This window comes from Myotis yumanensis, unplaced genomic scaffold, assembly GCF_028538775.1.
Source record: "Myotis yumanensis isolate MYYU_CA2020_CCGP unplaced genomic scaffold, mMyoYum1.0.hap1 SCAF_4, whole genome shotgun sequence".
Classification (NCBI taxonomy): domain Eukaryota; kingdom Metazoa; phylum Chordata; class Mammalia; order Chiroptera; family Vespertilionidae; genus Myotis; species Myotis yumanensis.
This window is the reverse complement of record NW_027223755.1, coordinates 2025758-2052953: the sequence shown is the minus strand read 5'-3', so window position 1 is coordinate 2052953 and position 27196 is coordinate 2025758. Positions and strand designations below refer to the sequence as shown.

At 51.7% G+C, this 27196-nt stretch overlaps 1 protein-coding gene across 1 annotated transcript in view; it reads left to right on the top strand.

The window, feature by feature from the left end:
• The window catches only part of ITGA2 (integrin subunit alpha 2), a 67288-nt gene that overhangs the window by 15802 nt on the left and 24290 nt on the right, over positions 1-27196 (top strand). Inside the window, exons 3-15 of the mRNA XM_070411757.1 lie at positions 4921-5030; positions 7486-7577; positions 10721-10835; positions 10979-11106; positions 14009-14157; positions 14488-14638; positions 15140-15305; positions 16006-16082; positions 17459-17597; positions 19019-19164; positions 21285-21428; positions 23037-23240; positions 24144-24280. Coding sequence (XP_070267858.1) covers positions 4921-5030; positions 7486-7577; positions 10721-10835; positions 10979-11106; positions 14009-14157; positions 14488-14638; positions 15140-15305; positions 16006-16082; positions 17459-17597; positions 19019-19164; positions 21285-21428; positions 23037-23240; positions 24144-24280 — 1758 coding nt within the window. The remainder of the gene's footprint in view (positions 1-4920; positions 5031-7485; positions 7578-10720; positions 10836-10978; positions 11107-14008; positions 14158-14487; positions 14639-15139; positions 15306-16005; positions 16083-17458; positions 17598-19018; positions 19165-21284; positions 21429-23036; positions 23241-24143; positions 24281-27196) is intronic.

The following is a 27196-nucleotide window of genomic DNA, read 5'->3' as shown; positions in this document are numbered from 1 at the left end:
GACGAGTTCCCTAAATTGTCTCCTTGGTCAAGGCTTTGTCTACTGGTTTCATTCTGAACCAGCCGCCCCTGCTGGTGTGAGAAGATTCCTCACGCATCCACCCCCACCCACAGTTACAAAGGCACTTTCTCTAGTGCATCTGGCATCTTTTCTTTCCCCCCCAATGTGCCCTCAGTGCTTGTAGTGCCGCGTAATGATCACATTTACAAACCATGGACCCATTTATATACAGCCACCTTCATGGATCTGGAAATATATGCCCCACTGCTGGGTCCGTTTCCCCTGGTAACTATGAAAATAAACTCAGATGATTCTGAAGGTTGTCTTTAGGCAGAAGAGCCGTGGGTCCACTTTGGCCAGAGTTGCTGCCCCCTGGTGGACAGGAGTCCTGCAGGGACCCTCACCCACTGGGGCCGCAGAGGACTCCCGGGAGCTTCCCAGCCAGGGTCTTCGCAGTGATAAACGGGCTGCTGTGGGCCTGTCGCCTGAGAGCTGTAATTCATGGCCTTCTTTCCTGCGTGAGCGTCTGTCGGATGCTCTAGAAAAGCAGTCAAAGGGACATTTAGCGTCCAGGGTGTTCACATTGTGGAGCATGGCTGCCTGTGACGGGGGCGAGGTGAAGTGGCCACTGGAGAGGGCAGCGGGTCTCTGGAGGGGCTGTGGCGGAGGCGAATCATGAGCCAGGTCTCGGGGGTGGAGGTGAAGAGGCTTCGGAAGAGCAGTCCCTGATGCCGGAGCCTCAGGGAGGAATGCGGTCAGAGCAGACTGGGTGGACACCAGGGCCCATGAGAGCAATCACTGTCATCATTTGGGGTGGGGGAGAAAGGCGGGGGGAGAGGGAGAGAGAAGAGAAGAGATGAGATGAGATGATAGAGATGATAGAGAGAGAGAGAGAGAGAGAGAGAGAGGGAGGGAGAGAGAGACAGAGAGACAGAGAGAGAGAGAGAATATCTCTAACAAGCATCTCCTTATCCTTTGAGAACCATAAACCCTAGGAGGCTAAAGACACAAAGGCGTTGTGGTTGCGTAGTTTGGCCTTGGAATGGAATGTAGGGACACACTTGCTGACGCCGTCGCGGCTCCATCCCTGTTCTGTCCTGAGCTGCAGACGCCTGTCACATCTGCTCTAGGGCCTGATAGAGACGGAGAGCGCACTGAGCTGCGGAGGAGCAGCTGTCTGATTCCTGCCCCAGCCGCCCAGGCCCCAAGGCCCTACTTCTCTTCCTCTCCCCTCCCCCATGTGGCATCCAGGGCCAGTCCTGTCGGCCTTCCCCCAGACACCTGAGCCCACAGCCCGCACCTTCTTAGCACCTCCTCCCTCTCCTCCCTGAAGCCAGAGGGAACTTTTCAAATAGGAGTCGGCACTGCCAGACCAACACCCCCCGAGGCTGCTCACCGCAGTCGGAATAAGTGAAAGTCCTCGAAGCCTGTGGCACGGCCTGGTCTCTGCCGGCCGCTCCATCTCCTGTTTCCCCTTCCCTGTGGTCACGGGCTCCGGTGCCCTGGCTGCTTCTGCCCTCAGCTCACCAGTCCTTCCCGCCTCCAAGCCACTGTCAAGGGCACGCACCCACGTCCAGGCCCAGGTGTCCCCCTGCAGGGCCGGTGGCCACGGTGAGGACGAGCACCGTCAGCCGCCCAGGTGCCGGGCCCTGCATGAGACTGGGCATCCGGAACTGTCCGTGTGTGTGTGTCCGTGTGTGTGTGTCTGTGTGTGTGGACAGTGGCGCTGATCCCTCCCACTCCTGAGGATGACAGTTCCGTGGACCTCAGGAGCGGAGCAGGTGTGGGTGGGGCTGCTTGGGCATCAGCTTTCCCTCTGTAGCGGTCAAGTTCACTCAGATTCAGAAAGCGAATTCCTGTAGTAACTGTAGCTCCTTGTCTTTAGACCTTGTATCCATAACACGCACACATGCACACAAACAAACAGACACACATGCATGCACATGTGTGTGGACACACACTCACATGCATGCACACATGTGCACTCACATGTGCTCAGACACACTTGCTTGCATGCATATACATTCATGCACACACACTCACCCGCGCACACATGCACACATGTGCTCAGACACACTCACATGCACGTACACATGTGCACTCACATGCACATGTGCTCAGACACACTTGCTTGCATGCATATACATTCATGCACACATACTCACCCACGCACACACATGCACACATGTGCTCAGACACACTCACATGCATGCACACACATACATGCGCACACACACATGCACAGCTTGATTTGATTCCCCCCGGCCTGTTGGGAAGCTGCTGCTTGGGGTTGCTCTGCTCATTCTTTGCTGAGCCCCGACCGCCCCTCTCAGCCCTTCGTTCCTCCCGGCTCCTCGCTCACAGCTCTGGTCGTTCTGAGATCCCACTCCGCTATCGGTGAAGTCCAAGTCCAGCTGTGCACAGCCCAGGTGTATATGAATTTATAGGCACGTTTTTACATTGGGATCTATGAGGCTTTAGCACCACCTTGTCCTGGGGTTATCCGTTATCCTTTTACTACGCTGAGGAATTTACTCTGGAGATAGTGGTGACCCAGCTTCGAGAGTTCAAGAGCCTTCTGAGCTGTCTCAGGGGAGCCGGCTGGTTCCCAGGGCAGGTGACCCCGAGCACAGCCCCTGAGCGCCCCGTCCCCTGTGAACCTGTGGCCTGCGCACTCTCCTGGGTCATCCCCCATGGAAGTTCAAGTGCAGTGACTCGATCCTTATCGCACACAATGCACGGAGGAGGGGGCGGGGTGTCAGGTCGCTTCCTGGGAGCCGGGGAGACACACTGGGCTGTTGGTCTCCCCCGAGGCCTCCCCCAGCACAAGCTGAGCTCATTCTATGACAGCGCCGTGAGCTCCTGCAGCCTCTGAGGACGGGCCTGGCTGGGAAGCCGGGTATTTCCAGCTGCAGGAACAGTTCCCTTGTTCCCGAGACGTTCCTGCAGAAAAGGGGACGAGAATGAACTTGTGTCACGGCCCCGAAACACCCATCTCTGTGTGAGCTCACATCACGGTTTTCACTTAGAATTAAGGAGACACGTAACTAAGCTCCGTGTGTTGTAAATATAATGGCCTGTCTGCAGCAGAATGTTAGATAAACACTAACAAGGAAGCATTCAGCTCTAGAGCAGACTGCAGACTGGCATATAGGATGTTGGCATAACAGTGCCCGGTATTCATTGGGTGTCCTTTCTTCTCCAGGCGCAGAATACTCGTGATGCTCCTGAGAGCTTTGTAGAATCATTGCCCCCTTTGCAAATGAGGGGACGCAGACAGCTTCCTTAGTTTCCCTAAGCGGACAGAGCTAATAAAGAACAAGTCTGGGTAGATGAGTGAAAATAGAGATAAAATGTTTTAAATGCACCTAAATTTTTAAAAATATTTTTTTATTGATTTCAGAGAGGAAGGGAGAGGGAGAGAGGAGAGAGAAACATTAATAATGAGAGAGAATCATCGATTGGCTGCCTCCTGCAGGCCCCACACTGGGACCATGCTTACCCACTGAGCACACCAGCGGGCGTGGCCAGGATGTGATGACTGACGTATTCACCGACGTATCCCAGTGGCTGAATCAGGTCTGGCCACAGCAGGGTTGGCCCCACGTGCACCTCCCGGGGTGGACAGGGCCAGGGCACCCCGTTCATGTGGGAACAGTACCCCGGAGCTGTGAGCTGTGTCAGCCCCTGGGATCGCAATCAGCATTTGCTGAATCTAAGAGGACAATGTTAAGCACCTGCTGTAATCCCTGGGAACTTGCTAGCACTGAAGGGACACTGGAGTTTAGAGACTCAAAGACCAAGGAAGGCATTTACAACAGCCTGGGACTGTGGGTGCGAAACAACCCAGACCGCCTTAAACACTGTTTACTGACCTGACAAAGAATTTCGGCCTCCAGGGGGTGGGCGAAAGCTCTGTTTTGGAACTCTCCATAATCACTGTTTGGCCACAAGGTAAGTGGCCGGTGAGCGCTATTCTGGGCAGCCCTGGAGGAGGGCCAGCTCCCCGCAGAGCGCTCCCAGGCGGGGCTCAGCTGCTGGTGGTCCGCCTGCCTGCGTGGGTGCAGTCCACGCCTGGCAGAGGCTCGGCCACGCCCCTCAGGCCCCCCCCCTCGCTTCGCTTCGCTTATCCTGTCCGGACAGACCCCGTCCCGCCCTCTCCTCCCTGCCTCCTCCTCTCCAGTTGTCACATGAAATCCTCTGGGTAAATACACCAGCCTCCTCCTCTTCCTGTCGGGCAGACTTAGGAAAGTTGAGATTCCCTCCAGAATAATTCTATCAGCCGAATAAGGGGGGACTTACTACGGACCTAGTAACAGTCTCTCAGGTGCTCCGTGTTTTCCTGCTCCCAGGATTGCCCCGGTCCCCTCTGCTAGGAATGCCGACGGCCACCTCCATGCTTCAACCAGCCCCGTATTTGTTCCAGAGGGGAACTTACCCATATCTTGTCATTCATCTGTACTATTGGTTTAGTGGTCACGTATCTTAAACAGTTTTATCAGATTAAGTAAACAGGAGTGTACCTTGGGCTCTTTTTAATCCACTGTAACACAGCCTGGGGCACATGCGGTTTAATGGATAAGATATTTATACCAATGGCTTATGGAAGGATTTAAGTTTCATAGACAGATGATCAAATCCTTTCCGTGTGGCTGACGTTGGGGCTGGCGTTCTGTGCCCATTGCTCAGCTCTGCTCACAGAGGCCCAGGGTGCCGGGGCCAGACAGCCGCATTACAGGCCCCACCCAGCCCCCTGCGGAGCAGCGAGGGAGGAAGGAGACCGACTTATAGCTGAACAAATAGGACGAGTCGTGAGAAATGGACATCAAAGGTGGTTCTCCCCGGCTCTGTGGCCAGCGTTCTCTGTGAGAAGCACCAGCCACCGTCTCGTATCTCATGAGAACGCACTCCCGCCTGCAGGTTGCTGGTCGGCTCGCCGTGGAGCGGCTCTCCGGACAACCGCATGGGCGACGTGTACCGATGTCCGCTCCACCTGCCCACGGCCGCCTGTGAGAAGCTCAATTTGCAAGGTGAGCTGCGGGCGGCAGCGCGGTTTCTCACAGCTCCGGAACCTGCTGGGTTACAGACACGATTGAAAAGTAGCAGAACCCGTCCTGGTTCTGTCTGAAAGAACTGCAGGCAGCTTTCCTGGCCTTCCTGTTCTCGGTTGTATTGGCCCAACGGTAGCCAAATCTCCCACCGAGTGTGAAGGCTGGTTTACTGAGACGCGTGGGAACGGGCTGCCCCTGCACCGGCCGCCCCCAGACGGGAGCCGGTTCCCACCCGCGTTCAGGAGCGTTTTTTTCTGATAATTTACAGAAATCGAAGGCTGCCCAAACCCCCCGCTCCCTCTCTCTAAAAGAAACCCCATGAATCGGAGAAATGTCAGTCCTGAGGCTGACGTCAGGGGCGCTGTGTCTGAATGACTCCATTCTGATAAGAACATTCGCGCCCGGGAACGCGAAATGGTTGGGAATGCTGTTTTCATTCCCTCATCGCAGACGCTTTCTATTAATGCGGAAGCTACTAAAAGTTACTGGAAGCCTGAGTGAGTCATGCTTCCACACAGCACGTCCCGGGGCAGGTCACACGTTGCTCAATTCCTTCCTCGTCATCAGTCGAAAGAGCCAGCGCCGAGGGGTCACGGTGCCCTGAGGAACCCAGGCATGGCTGGGCCGGCGTGGCTCAGGACTTGAGCATCTACCCACGACCCAGGAGGTCAGGGTGTGGTTCCCAGTCAGGGCACATGACCGGGTTGTGGGCTCGATCCCCAGCGTGGGGTGTGCAGGAGACAGCCAATCCATGATTCTCTCTCATCATGGCTGTTTCTCTCTCTCCCTCCCTCTCCCTTCCTCTCTGAAGTCAATAAAAACACATTTTTAAAAAAAGAAGTGTGGATTAGGGAAACACAGTCCTGTGGAAATCGAGGGAAGGAGAGATTCAAACCAGTGGCGAAGGCTTAGAGGCCAGGGTGGGTGTTTCTGACCCAGCCCTGTCTCCCTGGCTGCCAGCACCATTTCTGGGTCTAGCAGGCGCTCAGTAACCCTAGTCTCAGTGCAATGGGGTGAGTGCCAATAGGGCCCGTGGCTGGGGTGGGGGGTCATCTAGATCCGTGCTCTCCAGACGTCTGCAACCCTCCCCCTCGCTGCAGGCACGTGTAAATGTAGTTTCTAAAAATAAAAACATATCCTGGGGTGAGTGCTCGAAAGTTTTATTCTATCGGCCCCAATGTTCCATATCGCCTCTAGCTTTTAAACACTCACCCTTAAGGTATACATTCTATTTTAAAAAAATTATACATAGGTACTGACGTATTGTCTTCCTAAATAAAAATAACAAATTTAAAAAGTAAAACCATACGCACAGAAGTTCTCCTGTTTTTCTCTGCGGAAGCCGTGTCACCCTGTTTTGACACTGTCTTGGCTGGGGCATCACCCCGACAGGGCTGACGGGAGAGCGAGGCTACCGAGGCTTAGGAGCACGTGTGAGGTGACCAGGGTCAAGGAGGGAAGGGGACTCCATTTCCAGAGGAGAGTGGTGAGCAGAGTTAGGAAAACAGAGCTTTTCTGACCCAAAGGAGACGGCCCTATTCATAGGGAGGGTGGAGGGAGGCGGTCAGAGGCAGGGACTGTCAGTCAAGACCAGAGCGAAGTGGGTGGAGTTCTCCCTGGTCCCTGGGCAGTGGCTCCCTCCTCTCAGAAACAAGGAAAGGGAGTTTCTCCAGGGCCTTTAGGGAAACCCCTAGAGGCCGAGCTGGCACTTCAGGTGCTACGGGCTGGAGAGATTTCTCATGTGACGGGCTAGTCTCGGGCTCTCCTTCCAAAGTTGGCTCATTATTGCTCTGAGCCAGATTCGACTATATGGCTTTCTTTTTAAAAAATATGTATTTTTAATGATTTCAGAGAGAAAGTGGGGGGGGGGGGGGGAGAGAGAGACATCATTGATGAGAGAGAATCATGGATCGGCTGCCTCCACTGGGGATGGAGCCTGCAATCAGGCCTGTGCCCTGACCGGGAATCGAACCCTGACCTCCTGGTTCCTAGGTCGATGCTCAGTCACTGAGCCCCGCCGGCCGGGCCATATGGTCCTTCTTCATAATGCTCTACGGATATTTATTTCTGATGCAGAAAAGGAGCATTAGGTAGAGTATTCGGGCCTTGGAAAGAACAGGGAAGGCATACTGGAAGCCAGAGGCGCTCCGATGTGTGGCTTGGCCAGCGCTGTGAGTGACATTGTTCAATGGCAAGGCCTCTGGGTGCCACCTCCTCCAGACCCACCCCCACAGCTCACTGCCCAGCCTCGCAGGTGAGTGAGCTGCCGGTCACGTCACCAAGGTCGCTCACGCCCCTGCGCTGCTCACGTGCAGATGGCACTCGACGGGCGACACGGAGCTCCGCGCTACAAAGAAGCGTGCGTGTGCCTGGGTTTTTCAGCGGCTGTAAGTGAAGGCAGAAAACGTAACGCGCTTTAACTTTTCCCCTGAAGCTTCCGTGAGCATCCCCAACGTGACTGAGATAAAAACCAACATGAGCCTCGGCCTGACGCTCGCCAGGAACGCGGGCACCGGAGGGTTTCTCGTAAGTGTCCCCTTCTCACGCCCCATCCTTAACCCCATCCTTCTCCGGGACGCGTGCGTTCAGCGTCTCCCCAGCCCCCTCCCCCCCCCACCGGGAAGCAGACCTGGGGGTGCACTGTCACTCTGTGTGGCTGTCCCCCCCCAGGAGCCCCCTGATGCGCAGGCTTCTTCAGATCCTCGGCACAACCGCTGCCCAGAACGTTCTGGAAAGGGGAGTGAGAGGAGCGGAGTCTGTGCCCCTGGGAAGGGCGCCTGGTCTCCGTTGAGAAGGGCTCCTCCCTGTGGGGACCCGCCGGGCAGGTGCTGCTGATTCTGAAAGGAGGTCTGAGAGCTGAACGCACTTCTGTTTCATTTCCTCTGATGTCTGCTGATCTGGTGCAGGTCGGGGTGTGGCTCGGTCTCCCTTCTTTCACGTTGGCGTTTCCTCGCATTTACTTCCTGGGACGCTGGGAGAAGACATCACAGCGAGAGAGAATGCCTTGCCTAACGAGGCCCTGGGCCAGTCGACTGTTCATAACGTCACATCCAAACACACTATGGGTGACGCGAAGAGTTGCCATAGACACATAGAAAGTGGGGTCTTTCTGAGAGGGAAGAATTTCTGAGCTTAGAACTAACCCAAGAAATACTATGGGAAATTGTTGAAAAGATGGGGCTATATAAAAGGTGAAAACCATTGCACCACACAGAAAGAGATGAAAGGCAAATAAAAACCCAGTTTTATTTCACATTCCCACCAGCTCTTACAGGTGTATCCGAGTTGTATTGTCGCGTTAGAAGAGCCTTAGAATCTTAACTTTACGTTAGTTTTGCCTATGACATGCTAACCGAAAAGCCTAAGTGTATAGCCGGCTTCTTCTGAAAATAGAATCGATTTTGAGCAATGTCATTCTACTTTCACCAGTAGATGTTAATATTTGGACAGACTTTGTCCCCCTAAGGGAATCAAGTTTTGCTTATGATATGTGTTGCATCACCGCGTGGATGAAAGTTGCAATGGATCACCATGCTTTCTGATATCTCTAAGTCCTTATAATTGATCGCCTTCACCTTTTTTTTTTTTTTGCTTCTTTGTTTTTAAAGTAAAATAAATTCAGAAAGAGAAATATATTGAGACATGGGGATTATGGAATGTGCTTCAAAAGTTTTTAACCTGTAACTTCAGATGGAGTACAATGAAGTTGCAAGAGAATTTGAGAGATTAATTTAGCCATGTGCCAAGAGAGGAAGGGAGGGAGGGAAGAAGAGAGAGAGGTGTGTGAGAGGGAGAAAAAAAGAAGAAAGAAAAAAGCCAGTTTCCTTTGCATACCTAAGAGATCAAAATTTTAAGATACTCTCAGGACTTATGTGGAAAAGACAGACAATCATCACATTTTTTTGAGCCTTCTTAAATTCTGGGCTTAAAGCAGGAATGGTTCTGGCATTGACAATTGGCACATTTGAATTTCAACTTCTTAGTGCTGTTTTCCTTTGCTTAAAAAAATTTTTTTGAATACTTCATGAGTTATCATTTTTCAAGATGATCAGAAAAATCCAACGGGGGGATGGGGATCTAGGAATCAGTGATTGGTGTCTGTTATCTAGTAAATTACCAAAGGTATCAATTACGATTTTTCCCAAACTTGGCAAAATGAACCCGTTTTATAGGGAAAACCAACCTTGTGCACTGAGCATGAAAAATGACCACAGCATCTGCCCGCTCCCAAAGGTTAAACCATGTCCAATAAATTTCCTTTTATTCTTCCAATGGCTTTTTGCAAGAGCACGCTTCTCGGTTCAGTTTTAGTGATTGGTCCACAGCTTCATGGTGAGCTTCGTAGCCTCCTTTTTAAGCTCTTGACTGGACGGGTCTTCCCTACTGTTTCCCTTTTCCATCTAACGATTTCCATATTGTCTGAGCGAGCATTTCCCGTGTGACTGACTGGGGAGGTCTGGCTCTCAGAGCCGGCGGGCCGGAGGTTGGGGGTTGGGCTGATGGGGGGGGACTCAGGGTGGAGCACGGGGTGTAGGCACGCAGGCCCGGCCAGCCTGGTGACCGCAGGTTTGGGGGAGTGGACATGGGCCCCGATGTCCTCAGAGAACTGCTCCCCAGCAAAGCTAAACACGGGCAGCCCATGAGCCTTGTCTGCGGTGGTTTAGCAGAGTGGTTTTTTGAAACTGTGGATTTTCACACGAAATTTGTCTTCTCCGACTCTCCTTGAGAATGTGGGTGGCCTGGCTGTCCCTGGGCTGAGCCGGGGTGCCCTGCCCCTGCGTGTGCGGGGTGACCTCCTCACGCACCTTGGCCTCTATCCCCGGCCCGAGCTGTCCTCTGGGTTCCCTGCCTGGCCCTGGGGGACGTGGGTCTGTGGTTTCTGCTGATACTGCACATGGAGGGGCAGGAGGAGCCCGCGTTCCGGAAAGACCCCGTAGGATGCTGCTGACAGTCCCACCGCCTTGCTGTTGACCCAGCGCTGTTCTGGGTGTTTCAGACCTAGAGACCATGTAACCTTCACAACAACCTTCAAAACGGGCGGCGTGGTCGTCTTCACTTTGCCCATAAAGCTCTGCACTCATTTCCCTCCTGGGTGTCCCCTGGGATGGAAGCACCCCTTTATCTAGTTTGGTGGGGGACCCAGTGGGTCCACCTGCACTGACACCTGCCCCGGGAGTGCCAGAGTCCCGCCTCCCGAAGCCTGCCATTGGCCACAGCTCCTCCCCGCCGCTCCCTCCCTCCTGTTCGCCCTTCTCCCTGTCACACAAAGGCATTTTTTAAAATATGTTTTTTATCGTTGACAGTATTACAGATGTCTCCCGTTTTCTCTCCCTCCTTCCAGTCCCTACCCCCAACCCCCAGGTCTTCACCCCTTATTGCCTGTGTCTGTGGGCTGTGCCTATAAGTAGATACGTTCTTTGGTGTCTCTCTTCTCATCCCGGCGACCCCACGTCGGGGTGTGTCAGTCTGTCCCTGCTTCTGGTCTTATTTTGTTGGTCAGTTCATTTTGTTCATTAGAGTCCACAAGTAATCAAAGGCATTTTGACTTGTTAATTCCAGGCCTTGGCCATCCCTAGTGCTTGCAAAGAATAGGGATGGGCGTGCGTCTCAGATGGGGAAGTGGGGGTCTAATGGTTTCCACGTTCTGTCACTGTTCTCGTTTTTCTCAGACATGCGGGCCCCTGTGGGCCCAGCAGTGCGGAAGTCAGTACTACACGACCGGGGTTTGTTCCGACGTCAGCCCCGACTTCCAGCTCTTGGGCAGCTTCTCACCAGCGGTGCAGAGTGAGTGAAGCGTGCACGGCGGGCCCGGGCGGTGCCGCCATTCGAGGCAGGGAAACGTGTGGGTACCCCCGACCCCTCAGCTCTCGGTTACCGCTTCATTCTTAGTGACTTCAGAAATCTGTTTCTCCTCTTCCCCTGTGCAGCCTGCACCTCCTTCATCGACGTGGTGGTTGTGTGTGATGAATCAAACAGTATCTACCCCTGGGTGGCAGTAAAGAACTTTCTGGAAAAATTTGTGCAAGGCCTGGATATAGGCCCCTCAAAGACACAGGTATGGACGTCAATAACAAGTACTGTTAGGTGTGAAGTCTTCACCTTTGCGTTTGCCAGATCCCCAGTTGACTGCACTCAATGCCGACCTTGAGAGTGAAATGCAACTTGCACTGCTTGCGTTATTCTGCGCGTCACTTCGCCCACTGCTGGTCTTTGAGCTGGGATCCTGTTTCTGACAGAGCGTCAGACATGGGGATACCATTTTAACCCTCTTTAGTTGCTTACTTTTTTTCATCCTCTAACTCATAAATTTATTCATGTGTTTTAAAATCAGATATGTATCTTTCCTTTACACCTACTGGGACTGATAATGACTTTCTCTTTTTTACGCCTTGCTGCTATACAGGTATCCTGGAATTCTGGGATTTTTATAAATAAGTCTGAGGACACCATAATTCCACTTTATATTATGTTATGGTCTTTTATTATGTTTCATCTAGTCTTTTATCCAGTCTTCCCTCCTTCCTACACAGGGCAGGCTCTTCACTAACTCTGCGTGGTTCTCCGTGCTTTAAGGCAGTGGTCGCCACCCGGTGGTCTGCGGACACTGGTGGCCCCTGAGTTCCGAAAGGCTGGCGGCCGCTGCTGGAAGGAGTCTTGAATTTGCTTTTCCGTCTTCTGGGGACAGGCACCCGGAACTCAGGAGCAAAACTTTCTGCTTCTGGAAAAGGGAATAGCCCTGGTTTTGAAAGTTCTGGGGATTTTTCTCCTTTTCCTATTGGCTCTGCCGCTCCGGGGTCTTTCTGGCTGTAGCAGCCCATGGGCCACTGTCCGCGCGGGGTCCTGAACGTCCCATTAGACCTTATCTCCTCAAACCTCCTGCTCAGCTCTCCCCTTCCTCACCCCGAAGCGCAGGGCCGGGTCCTGTCTTCTCGTGTTAGACTCCCCGTTTTTTGGGGTCCTTCCCTCGCGCTCAGGTCTTACAGTCTCTCCTAAAACCAGTGGTTGGTGCTATATTTTCTCCACCTCGAGAAAGTGCTGATGGGACTGAGCCCTCCAGGCCCCGCCCCTTCACCTTCCTGACACAGGACAGTGTGTCAGAGCCCCTGGGCCAGCGGCCTCTCACCGCCACTTCCTGCCCCAGGAGCCCCAGGCATCCAGGGTGATTTCGGTGCTGGGAACGAGGACAGTAAAAAAAGTGAAAAGAAGTGTTTGAGCCTCTTGTTCTAAAGCAAGAGTGGGGAACCTTTTCTCTGCCAAGGGCCGTTTGGATGTTTATAACTCATTCTGGGGCCATAACAGTTATCAACCTAAAAATTAGCTGCTCTATTCGGTCAAACATTTCATTAACTCACCCCGAAGGCCTTGGCTGGGCCAGGCGGACGTTCCCCGCCCCTGAGCTGAAGGATTAGGGTGGCGTGCCCAGCGTCTGTTGAGAAGTTAGTTGTTCTGTCTCAGCGCTCAGATCAGACTCTGAAGGGCGTTTCTCTGAAGCCCAGAGGCTCCAGGCCGAACGCACAGGTGGCGTCTCAGACCTGAAGTGCGATGAGAGGAAGTCCCGTGCAATAAACACAATGATCTGAAGTGACTGCATCGATTATGAGCAGTAATCACTTGTCTTGAATGCTTATTATTATTACTAAATATATTTTTTATTGATTTCAGAGAGGAAGGGAGAGGGAGGGAGAGATAGAAACATCAATTACCAGTATGAGAGAGAATCATCGATTGGCTGCCTCCTGCATCCCCCCACTGGGGATCGAGCCCGCAATCCAGGCTTAATGTGCCCTTGACTGGAATCGAACCCGGGACCCTTTAGTCCGCAGTCCGATGCTCTAGCCACCCAGCCGAACCAGCCAGGGCTTGAACGCTTATTCTTTGCTCATTATGTAATTATCCTGAATTGATGAGATGTTCTCTCCCATCCACAGCTGCTCACAGTTATTTACATGTTTGCATCCATCATTAATTAAGATGTTTTTATCACTTTTATCTTTCTGGTATGAACTTGATTGTAATATTTACCCACATTAAAGTACTATCGGGCAGTGCGTAACCAGTTACAGCTATTTCTCCTGAGGGCCAAATCGTGCGCCATAGCACGTCGTCCTGCTTGTCGATCAGGGCTGTTGCTAAACACGTACAGCAAGCGCGTCAAACTCCAAGGCTACCACGGGCCACATAAGCAAGGTGTAAGTGCACGTGGGCCGCGAAAAAACAAAAGCTTCCATTTTCATAGAAACGTGGGTTTGTTTCGATAGAGACACGCTGAATGCAAAGGGCTGAAATAAACGAGTCATCGTTAACATAAAATAATAGAACATTTTAATGAAAATTAAATATTTAATAAAAAAGTAATAAATTTTTCTTGAACATTAACTTACCAGACACTGAATAACTGCACAAATTAATAAGCGTCACGCAAATAAACCTATTTTTCTTGTTCGCCGAAAGCGAATTATTTCCTCTTGCGCACACCAAACAAGTCAGTCCGAGACTAATGCTGTGGCCATCGGCTGCTAAAATATTCGCTGCTGGTGTTAGTGGAGGGAAATGGTGCGCCTGTGCATAAGGTATGTAAGGGAAATGAATGCAACACGATGATAGTCATCAGTCATTAGCGAACGTTGTAGCTCATTATTAATAATTATGAATAACAGGATACTGTAAAAATTAAGTTATAAAATTTTTATTACAACACTTCTTACCATTACATTGACTGGGCCACAAAAATATTCGTTGTGGGCCGCATGCGGCCGAGAGTTTGACATGCTTGACGTACTGCCTCCAACAGAGGAGTCATTTCGCTGGAAGAAAAATAACTGTTCTTACAAAGCTGAAAATGGCTCCCTTAAGCTCTCAGCCCACATCTAAATGCACTTTGGATTTTCATGCTATTGGCCAAATAGAATGACTTCTAACTCACTGACCAGCGTTTGAGAACGCCTGCTCTCCCGCAGGTGGGCCTCATTCAGTACGCCAACGAGCCCCGAGTGGTGTTCAACCTGAACACCTTCAAAACCAAAGCCGAGATGACTGCAGCCACATCCAGGACGGTCCAGAAGGGCGGGGACCTCACCAACACGTTCAAGGCCATTCAGTTCGCCAGGTGAGCCCCACGCGATCGTGCCTGTGAGGGAGGAAAGGCAGAGAGAAGCAGTCACCTGCGCTCACACTTAGCTCAGGGATAGCAAAGAAGGAGAGGTCACGGATCCTGCAACGCACACGTGGGGAAGGCCGTAGGCCGTGCCCGCCAGTGCCGGCCAGAGTCCCGCGTTCCTGTTCCCCTCCGGCTACAGGCAGGGCGCCCTTACCTGCTTCTCTGCCGACGGGAGAGACATGCTGAGTCCCAGGTTATGCTCAGCGTGGTCGCAAGGCTGAGGACAGGGCCCATGGGAACGTCCTCGCTGTAGTGAGCCTGTCATTTGATCTGCCACAGAGACTCCGCTTACACGGCAGCTGCTGGCGGCCGGCCGGGCGCCACCAAGGTCATGGTGGTTGTCACCGACGGAGAGTCGCACGACGGCTCCAAGCTGAAGGAGGTGATCGCGCAGTGCAACGAGGACGGCATCCTGCGGTTCGGCATCGCGGTGAGGCGCGCCTCCCCGTCGGTGGGGGTGGGGATGGGAGTGGGGCGGGGGGTAAACGCTCCTCTAGGTCATCACCTCCCAAGGCCGCCTCCTCATGGCTCCCGACGCTTTACACAAAAAGAGATGTTTGCCGGTTTTGCTTCTTAGAAATATATATATTTTTATTGATTTCAGAGAGAGAGAAGGAGAGAGAGAGCAACATCAATGATGAGAGAGAATCATGGATGGGCTGCCTCCTGCAAATCCCCCACTGGGGATCGAACCTGCAACCCGGGCCTGAGCCCTGACCGGGAATGGGGCCGGGGCCTCCTGGTTCACAGGTCGACCCCCAGCCACTGAGCCACACCGGCTGAGCGCTGTTTCTGCTCCTGCTGGTTCGGTCCTGTGGGTGTGGGTGTGGGGTGCAGATTACCTCTCCAGGGGGCCTGGGCCTGGGGGTGCGAATAGGGAGGCAGAAGCACCACAGTTCTGACCTTTCCTCCCTCTCCCTCTGCGTTCAAGGTCCTCGGGTACTTAAACAGAAATGCCCTCGACACGAAAAACCTGATAAGAGAAATCAAAGCGATCGCCAGTGTCCCCACCGAGAGGTACTTCTTCAACGTGTCCGACGAAGCCGGGCTGCTGGAGAAGGCGGGCACCATCGGCGAGCACATCTTCAGCATCGAAGGTAGCGCCCTCCCTCCCGCAGCCCCCGCCTGCCCTTCCCGGGACTGGCCGTCCTGTCCCCAAGTCCTGCGTCCTGCACTGCGAGCCTCGTGGGAAAAGAGCTCTGAGGAATCAGTGAGAAAAGGAGGCGAAGGACATGACTAAGTCGTTTTTAAAAGATAAAACACAAATGGCCAGTAAACATAAGAAAGTAGTCCCAATGTCGGTAATTATTAAAAATCTGAATTGCAGCCCTGTTCCTTGGTGTTTAAGAGATAACAAAGACTAGTCATGTTTAATTCTGGAGCGATTATGGAGAAGCGGAGAAGCTCAGCTTATTGATCTCATTGATCACGTGTGTAACACTTCCGGGGCGATTCAGCCATAGCTATTAAATTTGTAAATAGTTTTACCTTTTTGCACTGTAAATAGTTTTCATAACTGTAGAAGTTTTACTTTTTTACACTGTTATATAGTTTCTGAAATTCTTGAATTTGTTTACTGAAACATGTATACTTTTAAAATTAGAAAAACATAGTGTGGATTCCCACGTCTGTTGGAATACTTGTAGTGATTTGGCCACTCTGCCAGCCCGATATTTTTGATTGAACATCGGAGCATTTTGTGTGTATGTGTGTGTGTGTGTGTGTGTGTGTGTATGATTGAAAATTTCATTTAAAATGATTGGCGGTGATGGAATTCTGGAAACTGTGACTTCCCAGGCACCGTGCAAGGAGGGGATAGCTTCCAGATGCAGATGGCCCAAGTGGGATTCAGCGCGGATTACTCTCCCGAAAAGGTGTGTATATCAGATGCCCGCCCGCCACCTGCCCTGGGCTGACCACCGAGGGCGTGGCCACCCTGTGCGTCAACAGTTCCTGCTCCTAGTCACAGTCCTGAGTTTCTTTCCTTTTCTTTCTTTTTCTTCCTTCCTTTCTTTCTTTTTCTTTCTTTCTTTCTTTCTTTCTTTCTTTCTTTCTTTCTTTCTTTCTTTCTTTCTTTTTTAATATGGTTTTATTGATTTCAGAGAGACGAAGGGAGAGGGAGAGAGAGAAAGACACATCAGTGATGAGAGAGAATCATGGATCAGCTGCCTCCTGCACACCCCATACTGGGGATGTGCAACCCGGGCATGTGCCCTGACTGGGAATCGAACCATGACCTCCTGGTTCATAGATCGACGCTCACCACTGAGCCACACCAGCCGGGCAGTCCTTGAGTTTCGTGGCATCGCTGACTTGCCACCTAAAACACGAAGGTTCATCATGCCTCCCTTCCCTGATTCACAGGGTGTTTTTTTGTTGTTAATCCTCATCCGAGGATGTTTTTCTATTGATTTTTAGGGAGAGCAAAAGAGAGAGGGAAAGACAGAGAGACATCAATGTGAGAGAAACACATCGATTGGTTGCCTCCTGCACGAGCCCTGACCAGGGCCTGGGCCGGGGAGGAGCCTGCAACCGAGGTACGTGCCCTTGACCGGAATTGAACCCGGGACCCTTCAGTCCACAGAGTTGCTTGTCTCCTCTGCCCTCCTCCCACTGGTGCTGACCTGTGGGAACTTCCTTACGTTGGATCCACTGTCTCGGCTACGGCACCTTTTGCACCTGTGCTATTTTCAAGTAGATGGGACAGGAGAGAAATGATGGAGGAACATTTGAGAAGGAGTCAAGGGGAAAGCTGAAAATAGAAGGGTCTGGATAGGGCCTCCCACGATGGGGGTTAGGGGCGGGTGCGTGTTAGCAGCCAGTGGCCCCAACCTCCTTCCTCTATCAGCATCATTCCCCACCTCTCAGCTGCCTCATACCCAACCGTGAGCTTCTCTCATGAATCCCTGAGGCGAGAGGCTCCCTCTAACTGTTCAGCGTTTGCAATGTGGGCCTTTGAATGGAAATTTGAATATGGCTATGCGATCCCCTGATTATAGCTCCTCAGAAAGATTTATCCATATAATGTCATACTCAGTAGAGCCCGAGATAGCATAGCCCCTGGGAGGCTTGCCCTCCAGCACAAACATGTTCAAACAACTCTGAGATATGTCAACACATGTGTATAATCTCACTTCACCGTGCTAGTTCCCCCCTTAAACCTGGACAGTGTATCCCCACGCTGTGCCTACGCTGGACTCTCACGTTTTAGAGGTGACGTGCTTTAACCCCCCCTCTCCTGTGGTTTTAGGACGTCCTCACGCTGGGTGCAGTAGGGGCTTATGACTGGAGTGGGACCGTGGTTCAGCAGACGTCCAGCGGACACCTGATCTTCTCCAAACAAGCCTTTGACCAAATCCTGCAAGACAGAAACCACAGCTCCTACTTAGGTGAGGCAGGCACGCCTGCGTGGGCTGCACATGAAGGACCTGCCTCTACACTAGCCTGTGTGGAATCAGGACCGGTTCAGTCGTGGGCCTGTCACCTGCTCATTATGTTTATTACACAACTAGAGGCCTGGTGCACGAAATTGGTGCACTCTGGGGGGGGTCCCTCAGCCCAGCCTGCACCCTCTCGCAGTCCGGGAGCCTTCGGGGGATGTCCCACTGACAGCTTAGGCCCACTTCCCACAGGGAGCGGCCCTAAGCTGTCAGTCGGACATCCTTAACACTGCCGCAGAGGCAGGAGAGGCTCCTGCCACCGCTGCTGCACTCGCCAGCGGTGAGCCTGGCTTCTGGCTGAGCGATGTTCCCCCTATGGGAGCGCACTGACCATCAAGGGGCAGCTCCTGTGTTGAGCGTCTGCCCCTTGGTGATCAGTGTATGTTATAGCGACCAGTCGTTCCCCCATTTGGTTGATTTGCATATTAGCCTTTTATTATATTGTATGTTTATATTTCCTTTCTGCCAATCAGGCCTTCACTGTAACCGCTAAGGAAACCTGTATTGTACCCGCCAATCCCTTGCGGCTGTCCAAGTGGTTGTTATTCCTGTGACACAGTTATTTCTCCAAAATGGAAATAGTTCCTAAGCGCCAGTGCACAGTGACAGTCTGATAGAAATGAGAGCTCTTAGTCTGTCTTTCCTGGAATAAGCAGCCATGGATTTTGAACACTTACTAGGGGATAGTTCCTGAGCTGCTGACTCTATCGACGTGAACATTAAAGTCCTTCCAACACCCCCCGAGGGAAGCTTAGGGTCCCCACTGGAGGGTCATGGTTTGCCTAAAGGTGAACAACACAGTAAGAGGCGGATCCAGAATTCAAAGCGGGAACTCCAAAGCCCGTGTTCTTTCCACTCCGCAACTTTCCCTTTTAAAAAACATACATATTCTTATTGATTTCAGAGAGCAAGACATAGAGACATCAGTGAAGAGAGAGAATCATTGGTCGGCTGCCTCCTGCACGTCCCCTACTGGGGATCGAGCCTGCAGCCGGGCATGTGTCCTTGACTGGAATCAAACCCAGAACCCATCAGTCCGCAGGCCAGTGCTCTATCCACCGAGCAAACCAGCTGGGGCTGCAACATTACCTTTTAAACCCACCTAGTGACTCACTAAAGAAAGCTGTTGAGGGCCAGGTTCATGACTGGCTGATGAGGGCAACCAGAATCTCAGGTCGGCTTCATGGGTAGACGCCCACTACGTGGGGCAGTGCTGCTGGTCAGAGGGCGGGAGCAGGTCACCTTGGAAACAGGAAGATGGGCCCTGAGTGACATGCTCAGGTTGGAGAAAGGGCTCAGCCGCTCCCCCAGCTCCGCCAGCCTGAGGGGCCCAGCCTGTCCGTGGTACCCACCGTCTCCTTCTCTCCCAGGTTACTCGGTGGCGGCCATCTCTACTGGAAAAGGGGTCCACTTTGTCGCGGGCGCCCCGCGGGCGAATTACACGGGCCAGATAGTGCTGTACAGTGTTAATGAGAACGGCAATGTCACGGTGATTCAGGCTCACAGAGGCGACCAGGTAAAGTCATCGCTCAGCAGGTGAAGTTAATTTCAGGGACAGCTGGGGCGGGGGAGGGAACTACCATTTATTGAGAGCCTGCCCCCAGCTGGCTCTGGCATCTGCCTTTACTTGAATATTCCTGAAATCTTCACAATCCTGAGACCGGCCCGGTCCTTTGACAGGTTCCTGAGAGATTGACTCTCCTTCTAGGTCACAACTTCCAGGGGTTGAGCTGTCATTCAGAACTAGTCCTGGGGGCGCTGCAAAGGCTGTGCTGTTTGGCTACTTCCCACTCCATATTTTTTTAATTTTTTAAAAATATATTTTTTATTGACCTCAGAGAGGAAGGGAGAGGGAGAGAGAGATAGAAACATTGATGATGAGAGAGAATCATTGATTGGCTGCCTCCTGCACGCCCCCTACTGGGGATGGAGCCCACAACCCGGGCATGTGCCCTTGACTGGACTTGAACTGGGACCTCCTGGTTCACACTAGTATGTTGATGCTCAACTACTGAGCCACGCTGGCTGGACCCATTCCGTATTTTTGACGCCCAGATTGGTAAGGCCGTGATGCCAGCACCTAACCACCACTTGGAGGCGACCCTGCTGGGAGCCGAGGATTCGGAGAGAGAGTGACAAGGGAGTGGCTGCTGTGGCTCCGACTCGCTGGGTGGAGAGCAGCTCTCCTTCCTGCCGCTCTCCTCTGGCGGGGCCAGTCTCGGGGTCAGAAACGGGCATGACTGTCCCAGTGGTGCCCACGGGGCCCGGGTCAGCTTGGAGATCCCGTGGCCTCACTGGGCATCTCTGACCTCGGGGAGGCACCTGGTTGAGATGAAAGCACCGCTCTCGACAGCCAGCGGGAGTTCTGTCCCCCGAGGCGGAGAAACGACTCTCCACAGGCTCCCCTCTCGGGGTTCGGTCTGACCCCACTGTTGGCTTCCCCGGAAAAAGAAGACCCGGCCTTCCACCTCCGGGACCCAAACCAGCCGTGGTCACTTCCCTTCCCTCCTCTCTATGGCTTCGTAAAAGGGTGCTTTTATTTTGAGAAAAACAAAACAATGAAAGCGCAATGAAAGGAATCATTTCTTTTTATTTCCAAATCCTTGCAAGGTACACACAGCGACACGCATTGAGCAGTGGTTGGATGAGATGTACGTTCAAAGCCTCTCTCACTTCGCGTTCTCTCGCCCTAACCCTCCGGGCCCCGTCTCTGCAGCCATCCCTCCTCTGTCCCAGACCTGACTGCGGCCCGTCCATCACCCAGGCTTCCCCTGCTCCACTTGGAAACTCCTTGGCGGCTCCTGAGATGCAATTCATACGACACTCATCTTTCTAAGCCGCCCTGGCTCCCAGCACTCGCTCACTCACTCAATATTTGGCACTTTCCTGCATTGTAACATATTTTCCATGGGAGCCCAGCATTCGTCCCACCTCTCTCTTCTCCTCCCCCTTTCTCCGTGACACACCCTTATGCCTCTAAGTGTGGTCTCTGACCCCCAGCGGCAGACACACCTGGCGTGTTTATAAAAATGCCATCTTCTGGACCACTCCCTAGGCCTGGCCTCAGCATCCCTGGAAATGGGCCTCAGGAATCTGTATTTTTAGTTCAATTCCAAAGGCAGTCTGCTGGAAGAATTCCTTCAGTCTTTTATATATATATATATATATATATATATATATATATATATATATATATATATATTTTATTGATTTTTTACAGAGAGGAAGGGAGAGGGATAGAGAGTTAGAAACATCGATGAGAGAGAAACATCGATCAGCTGCCTCCTGCACACTCCCTACTGGGGATGTGCCCGCAACCAAGGTACATACCCTTGACAGGAATCGAACCCGGGACCCTTCAGTCCACAGGCCGACGCTCTATCCACTGAGCCAAACCAGTTAGGGCTGGAATCTGTATTTTTAAAGATGTTTTCTTGGTGATTCGGGGGCACCCTGCACTTTAGATGGTGCCACAGGCTGAGGGCAGGGGCTGTGTCATCCGTCTTTACGTCCCTAGCACTTGGCAGGGAGTAAGCACTCACTCTCAGTTGTCGAATGAGTAAATTAAAGTCCAGCGTCACACGAGGCGCATTGGGGTCCCGGGAAGCCTCAGGCTGACCTGCTTCATCGCTGCAGATCGGCTCCTATTTTGGAAGCGTGCTCTGCTCCGTGGATGTGGACAAGGACGGCGTGACCGACGTGCTCCTGGTGGGTGCGCCCATGTTCATGAATGACCTGAAGAAAGAGGAGGGGAAAGTCTACCTGTTCACCATCACGAAGGTACGCAGATGCCGACGCGGACTTAGTTTAATGTGGATTAGTATCGGTTAGTAAAAGGTAGCCTGCCTTTTTGCATTTGGTTAAAATGCAAAGTCTATTATTGAAGGATGATTTTCATGTACGGTGTGTTTCTGTTTCATTGTTGGGAGGATGTCACCGTTCAGTTATGATTTTTAAAATCGCATGAACCTAGAGAACCTAACCTAGAGCTTACTTACTGTGCACTGACATTTTCCATGAAGTCTTTGCATAGATGTTCTCTTACGCATGAAGTGGTAAATGCACATGGTTTTTAAACACACACAAACACCTGAGTATGTCCCCAGTGTCCTCTCCAATTCTTCTTCTTTGCTGTAAAGAGATCACAATAACAGCTCAAAACTGTCTTGTGGGCTTTTACAGTGAAATAGACAAATGGACCAGCCCCTTGGGAACCCCCTGTAACCCTGGATGCTTTGCACATCAGCCGCCAGGAAATTCCATTGCTTAGTGTAACGGTTCGGTATACATCCAACTCCCGAACTTTCCAGTCCTTGCACATCAAACGTAGCGCACGCCAACATGGAAAATCCTTCTTTCCAGCTGGTGGGCTGAACTCTCTAAATCTATGCACATAAATACAGGGTCAGAGAAACTCCGACGGCCACAGAGGGGGCGGGGTGGGCAGGAGACGCTGATGTGAGCACAGTGAGTGTTAGGTTTAGCTGTTGTGATATTTTGTCCTCCCTTATTTATTTAAATTGATGAAAAAACTAGCCCTTCCACAGAAGCAAGTGAAACTATTCTAAAGCACATGAAGAACGCAGAACTGAGCATCTGGTAAGGAAGGGATAGAGCTACGTGCTTTCCCAGATCCCAGATTCGTAGCTGTTCCTTGCTGGCCAGTTCTTCTGAATGATCATTAATGGCTGCAAGTGAGACCAGCTCCTAATAGTTTATCAAACTTGGTGACATGCCGATTTCTCGACGAGTGTGATCGAGGGGAAACCGGCACTGCCTGGTTTCCGGTGAGGAGCGTGGCTTTCTTGTGAGGCCATGAAATGTCCCCAGTCTTATTTCAAAATCTGAAGAAACAACTGCATCTTTTACAAGGAAAGGTCTTTTCTTTGGGCGGAACTGCTCGGTGTTTCTTACACTGGGATATGAATGATCTCGTTTTTCACTTTCTGTGCCATGAAAATTATGCCACAGTTCAGTAATTTTTTCCATAAAGGTCTAAATTAAGATCTTGCTTTTTATTTTGTCTCCACCTTAATTTTATTCAAAATATTAATTGGTTTTCACCAAAAAAAAAATTTTAAATCAAAGGTATAGAAACAGGTGACGATATAACATGAAGTAAAAGAGGAGATAGAGGAATGGGTACCTTTATGTAGGTTGTGTTGCTAAAGAGAATCGCCCCCTCGCACCTCGCTTTATGAGCAGATTCCCATGACCTTGCTTACGAAAATTCTTATTTATAATTCTCATCAAAACAGGAGGATTTTGAATTCTAGGTTTCCAACCCTCTCCCCTTACCCGTTGCAAGTGGGCGTGGCCATCGCTGGCTGTGAATTGTCATTGTGAGGCTGTGGGGTGCGCTGTACTCACCCCCCTCCCCTTCTCCAGGGCATTTTGAACTGGCACCAGTTCCTGGAAGGCCCCGAGGGCGTGGAAAACTCGAGGTTTGGCTCCGCGATCGCCGCGCTCTCGGACATCAACATGGACGGCCTCAATGACGTGATCGTCGGGTCGCCCCTGGAGCATCAGAACGCGGGAGCCGTGTACATCTACAACGGCCACGGCCGCACCGTCCGCACCAGGTTCTCCCAGGTAACCGGGCAGCCAAGGTGAAGTGTGCACAGGGGGCATCACCGTGCCCGGCTGGGGAGGAGCGTGGGGACCATCCACGCCGCCTTCTCCTCTCGGAACTCTTCACTCACTCAGTAAACATGTAGGGCGTGGCTAAGCGTGCCAGGGCTGTCCTGTGCGGAGATGTCTCGAAGGAAGGACAGACAAAGCTCTGCTCTTCAAGGAGGGGGCAGAGGAAAAATAAGATAAATACAATAAGCAGTGATGGCGAACCTATGACACGCGTGTCAGAGGTGACATGCGAACTCACTTTTTTGGTTGATTTTTCTTTGTTAAATGGCATTTAAATATATAAAATAAATATCAAAAATATAAGTCTTTGTTTTACTATGGTTGCAAATATCAAAACATTTCTCTATGTGACACGGCACCAGAGTTAAGTTAGGGTTTTTCAAAATGCTGACATGCCGAGCTCAAAAGGTTCGCCATCACCGCGATGAAGTGTTCCAGGTCGTACTCAATGACAAGGAGTTTTTTAATGAAATGGGAATGGATTTTCAGGGATGAGGGTGACCCGGGAGGCCTCTATGGGAAGGCAGCTTTGAGTAGAGAGCTGGGAGGGAGGGAGGATGGGAATTGGGACCTGAACTTGCGTCAGCTCCTGCCCCGGCCGCCGATCCTTCGCTGCTTCGTGCTGGTTTGTGGTTTTATGGGAAAAGATTCATGCTGTTTCTCTGACGAAAGTGTGGCTGCAAGAATGATAAAACCATCAGATAAGAGGAGTTGAAAGTCAGTGGTGTTTTATGGAGAATAAAGCAACCTGGGAAGAGGCTGTGTGGAGAATATGACAGTGCCGCGTAGAAGGTGCCTTTTCCTGTTCCAGTTGTCGTGCCCTATAATTGCATGTCCAACGTGCCCCTTCAGAAAATCCTGGGATCCGACAGAGCCTTCCGGAGCCGGCTCCAGTACTTCGGGAGGTCCTTGGACGGCTATGGAGACCTAAACGGGGATTCCATCACCGATGTGTCCGTTGGTGCCTTAGGACAAGTTGTTCAGCTCTGGTGAGTGAGTGAGGCAGACACAGAGCAGCTAATAAAGCAGGGCCAGTGCGGTTGGGCAGATCGCTCTGCGGGGCCTGCAGAAGGGCCACGTGCTGGTCCAGATCTCCCTGCTGGTCCTCAGAAGGGCCACGTGCTGGTCCAGATCTCCCTGCTGGTCCTCAGAAGGGACATGTGCGTTATCTAAGACTCCAGGGCACTGGTTTTTGTAAAGGAAGGACTGCCTTCCCTGGTGGGAGAAAAAACATTTGTTTCCCATTAGAATCCAGCGTCTCTTCTCTGTGGCGAGAAGGGCGTGGGAATGGTCGCCAGGGTGTTGGGGAAGATTGTCTCTAAGGGGCCCTCGCTGGCTCCCAGCAGGAAGCTTCATGAGATGCCCTAACCAGACTGGGCGCCCAGACCGCACTGCAGCTCCGCGTGCGGTTAAGGGGGCACCGCTTAGAACCATCCGTCATGAACAGGAAGCCATTGTGTCGGTTTAGTGGCCCCTCGTTGAACCAGTGGGAGCTGAAGAGCAGGAACAATAAGGGATTCAAGCGCCATGCGGTTCAAGGACAAAAATAAATGTATGGGGCTGGTGAGGGAATGGAACCAGAAGGAAATGGAGAATTTCATCAAGAGTTCCCAAGAAGATATAGTTCAGCCATTCATTCACTTGTTTCTGTAGGGAATTGTGCTTTAAATGTCCAAATACGTCAGGAACAGAAAAGCTACACATTGACGTGCTGTTTCTGAGTTTAATGACACTATTTACAGTATCTCACTCGTGCTTTCAAAAAACAAAATGCAGTGTCTTCATGAAATCTTTATATGGAAAAATAAGACTGAAGGATCACATTTAAGACGTTAAAAATAAGAAAATATATTTACTGAATAAAACCAGTTAAAACCAGTTAAGAGTAACATACTATTGGGAAAATACAAGGTGTGATAACAATTATATGACTAATTTTTTAAAATATATTTTTATTGATTTCAGAGAGGAAGGGAAAGGGAGAGAGAAAGAGACATCAATGATGAGAGAGAATCATCGATTGGCTGCCTCCTGCACACTCCCCACCGGGGACCAATCCTGCAACCCGGGCATGTACCCAGACCAGGAATTGAGCCATGACCTCCTGGTTCACAGGTTGACACCCAACCACTGCGCCACACCAGCTGGGCTATGGGACTGATTTTTTCCCCAATATTTTTTTAATTGATTTCAGAGTGGAAGGGAGAGAGAGAGAGAGATAGAAACATCAATGATGAGAGAGAATCACTGCACACCCCCTACTGGGGATTGAGCCCGCAACCCGGGCATGTGTCCTTGACCAGAATCGAACCCCGGACCTTTCAGTCTGCAGGCTGACGCTCTATCCTCTGAGCCAAACCAGCTAGGACTATATGACTGATTTTTAAACAGTAAGTAATTACACCTCAGTGAACTTGACCATGCCCATCTTGGCGGGCAGCATCCCTGGTGGGCTATATCCCTGCTCTGCAATGACACTCCCTTTAGTGTAGTGATGGCCAAACCTTTTCCTTGGAAGGTGAATTGATTCTTCAAAACAGTCAAGACACATGAAATCAATTATTGACATTCAGCCAAAGTAGGTTAGTGCCATTTTTCCTTCAAGTGCCGAGACTGGCTTTTCTGGGCGACTTCCTGAGAATCAGTTTTAGAAACCAAGTTTCCAGAATCTCTGAAATCAGAGCCCTCTCTCCTGGGAGAAATACTCAGCTTCTCCAACAGACGGACCCACAGAAAATCCGCTCCTAGGCCGCGTGGGCCCTGAGGTCCGTGGCCGCGCTGCCTCTGCTACGAGGCCTTCTGTGCCTGCTTGTCAGGGGCCGGGGAGAGGCATGATTCATGATCGACGCACCTTTCCAATGGACTCAAGTCCTGAAATGGAAAGAACATGTTTTCTGCATCTTCTTGTAGTACTTTTAGAAACAGGGAAATTTTTAAAAAATATATTTTATTGATTTTTTTTTACAGAATAAGGGAGAGAAATAGAGAGTTATAAACATCAATGAGAGAGAAACATCGATCAGCCGCCTCCTGCACACTCCCCACTGGGGATGTGCCCACAACCAAGGTACATGCCCTTGACTGGAATCGAACCTGGGACCCTTGAGTCCGCAGGCAGACGCTCTATCCACTGAGCCAAACCAGTCAGGGCAACAGGGAATTTTTTGGTGTCTACTGGCTGCTTTGTCAATAGTCCAGGTGTGCCCAAGGGGTCACATGATGACCTACAAATTGCACTGCCTACTAATTGCTCCCCTGCTATTGTTTCTCACTAACTGACTCAGCACACTGGCCAGTTTCCAGCATCCTCGTGCCTCAGACGTCTTCACTGATAAGTGGAGATGGTGTGTGTCCCACCCACTTCACAGGAGTGGCACAGAAGCAACGAGGCGGTGCGTGTGGGAAAGGCCCTCAGACACCCAAAGGGCAGAGGCTGAGCCTGCAGCCCCTGCCTGAGGTGGCCTCCTCCCAGTTCCTGGCATCAGGCTAATTGCCAGCATCGTGGTCACATGCCATGCTGTCAGGATCGCTGCCAGTCACCGAGGCAACAGGAAACCGCCACAAGCACACACCTCAGCCCTGTCTCCCCCCCTGCTACCCGCCCCCTATCTTGATGAGAAAAGTGAATGTCACTGCGTCCAGCTGGACAGGACCGTGTGCCCCTCTGCAGAGAGCCTGCAGCCTCGGGCCCGTGCTCACGCGTGCACTCACTGTGCTGGTGCCACGGTCACAAACAGGAACCATCGTCCCCGCGCCAGCTCAGCTTTCCATCTGAGCGCTGCCAGGTGCCAGATGGAGCGGGAAGCGGGGGGGGGGGGGGGGGGGGGGGGGCGGTGACTGGACCCTGTGAAGTCAGCACACCTGTACTTGGCGGTCTGTCCATCTGTCTGTCCCCACTGTGTCTT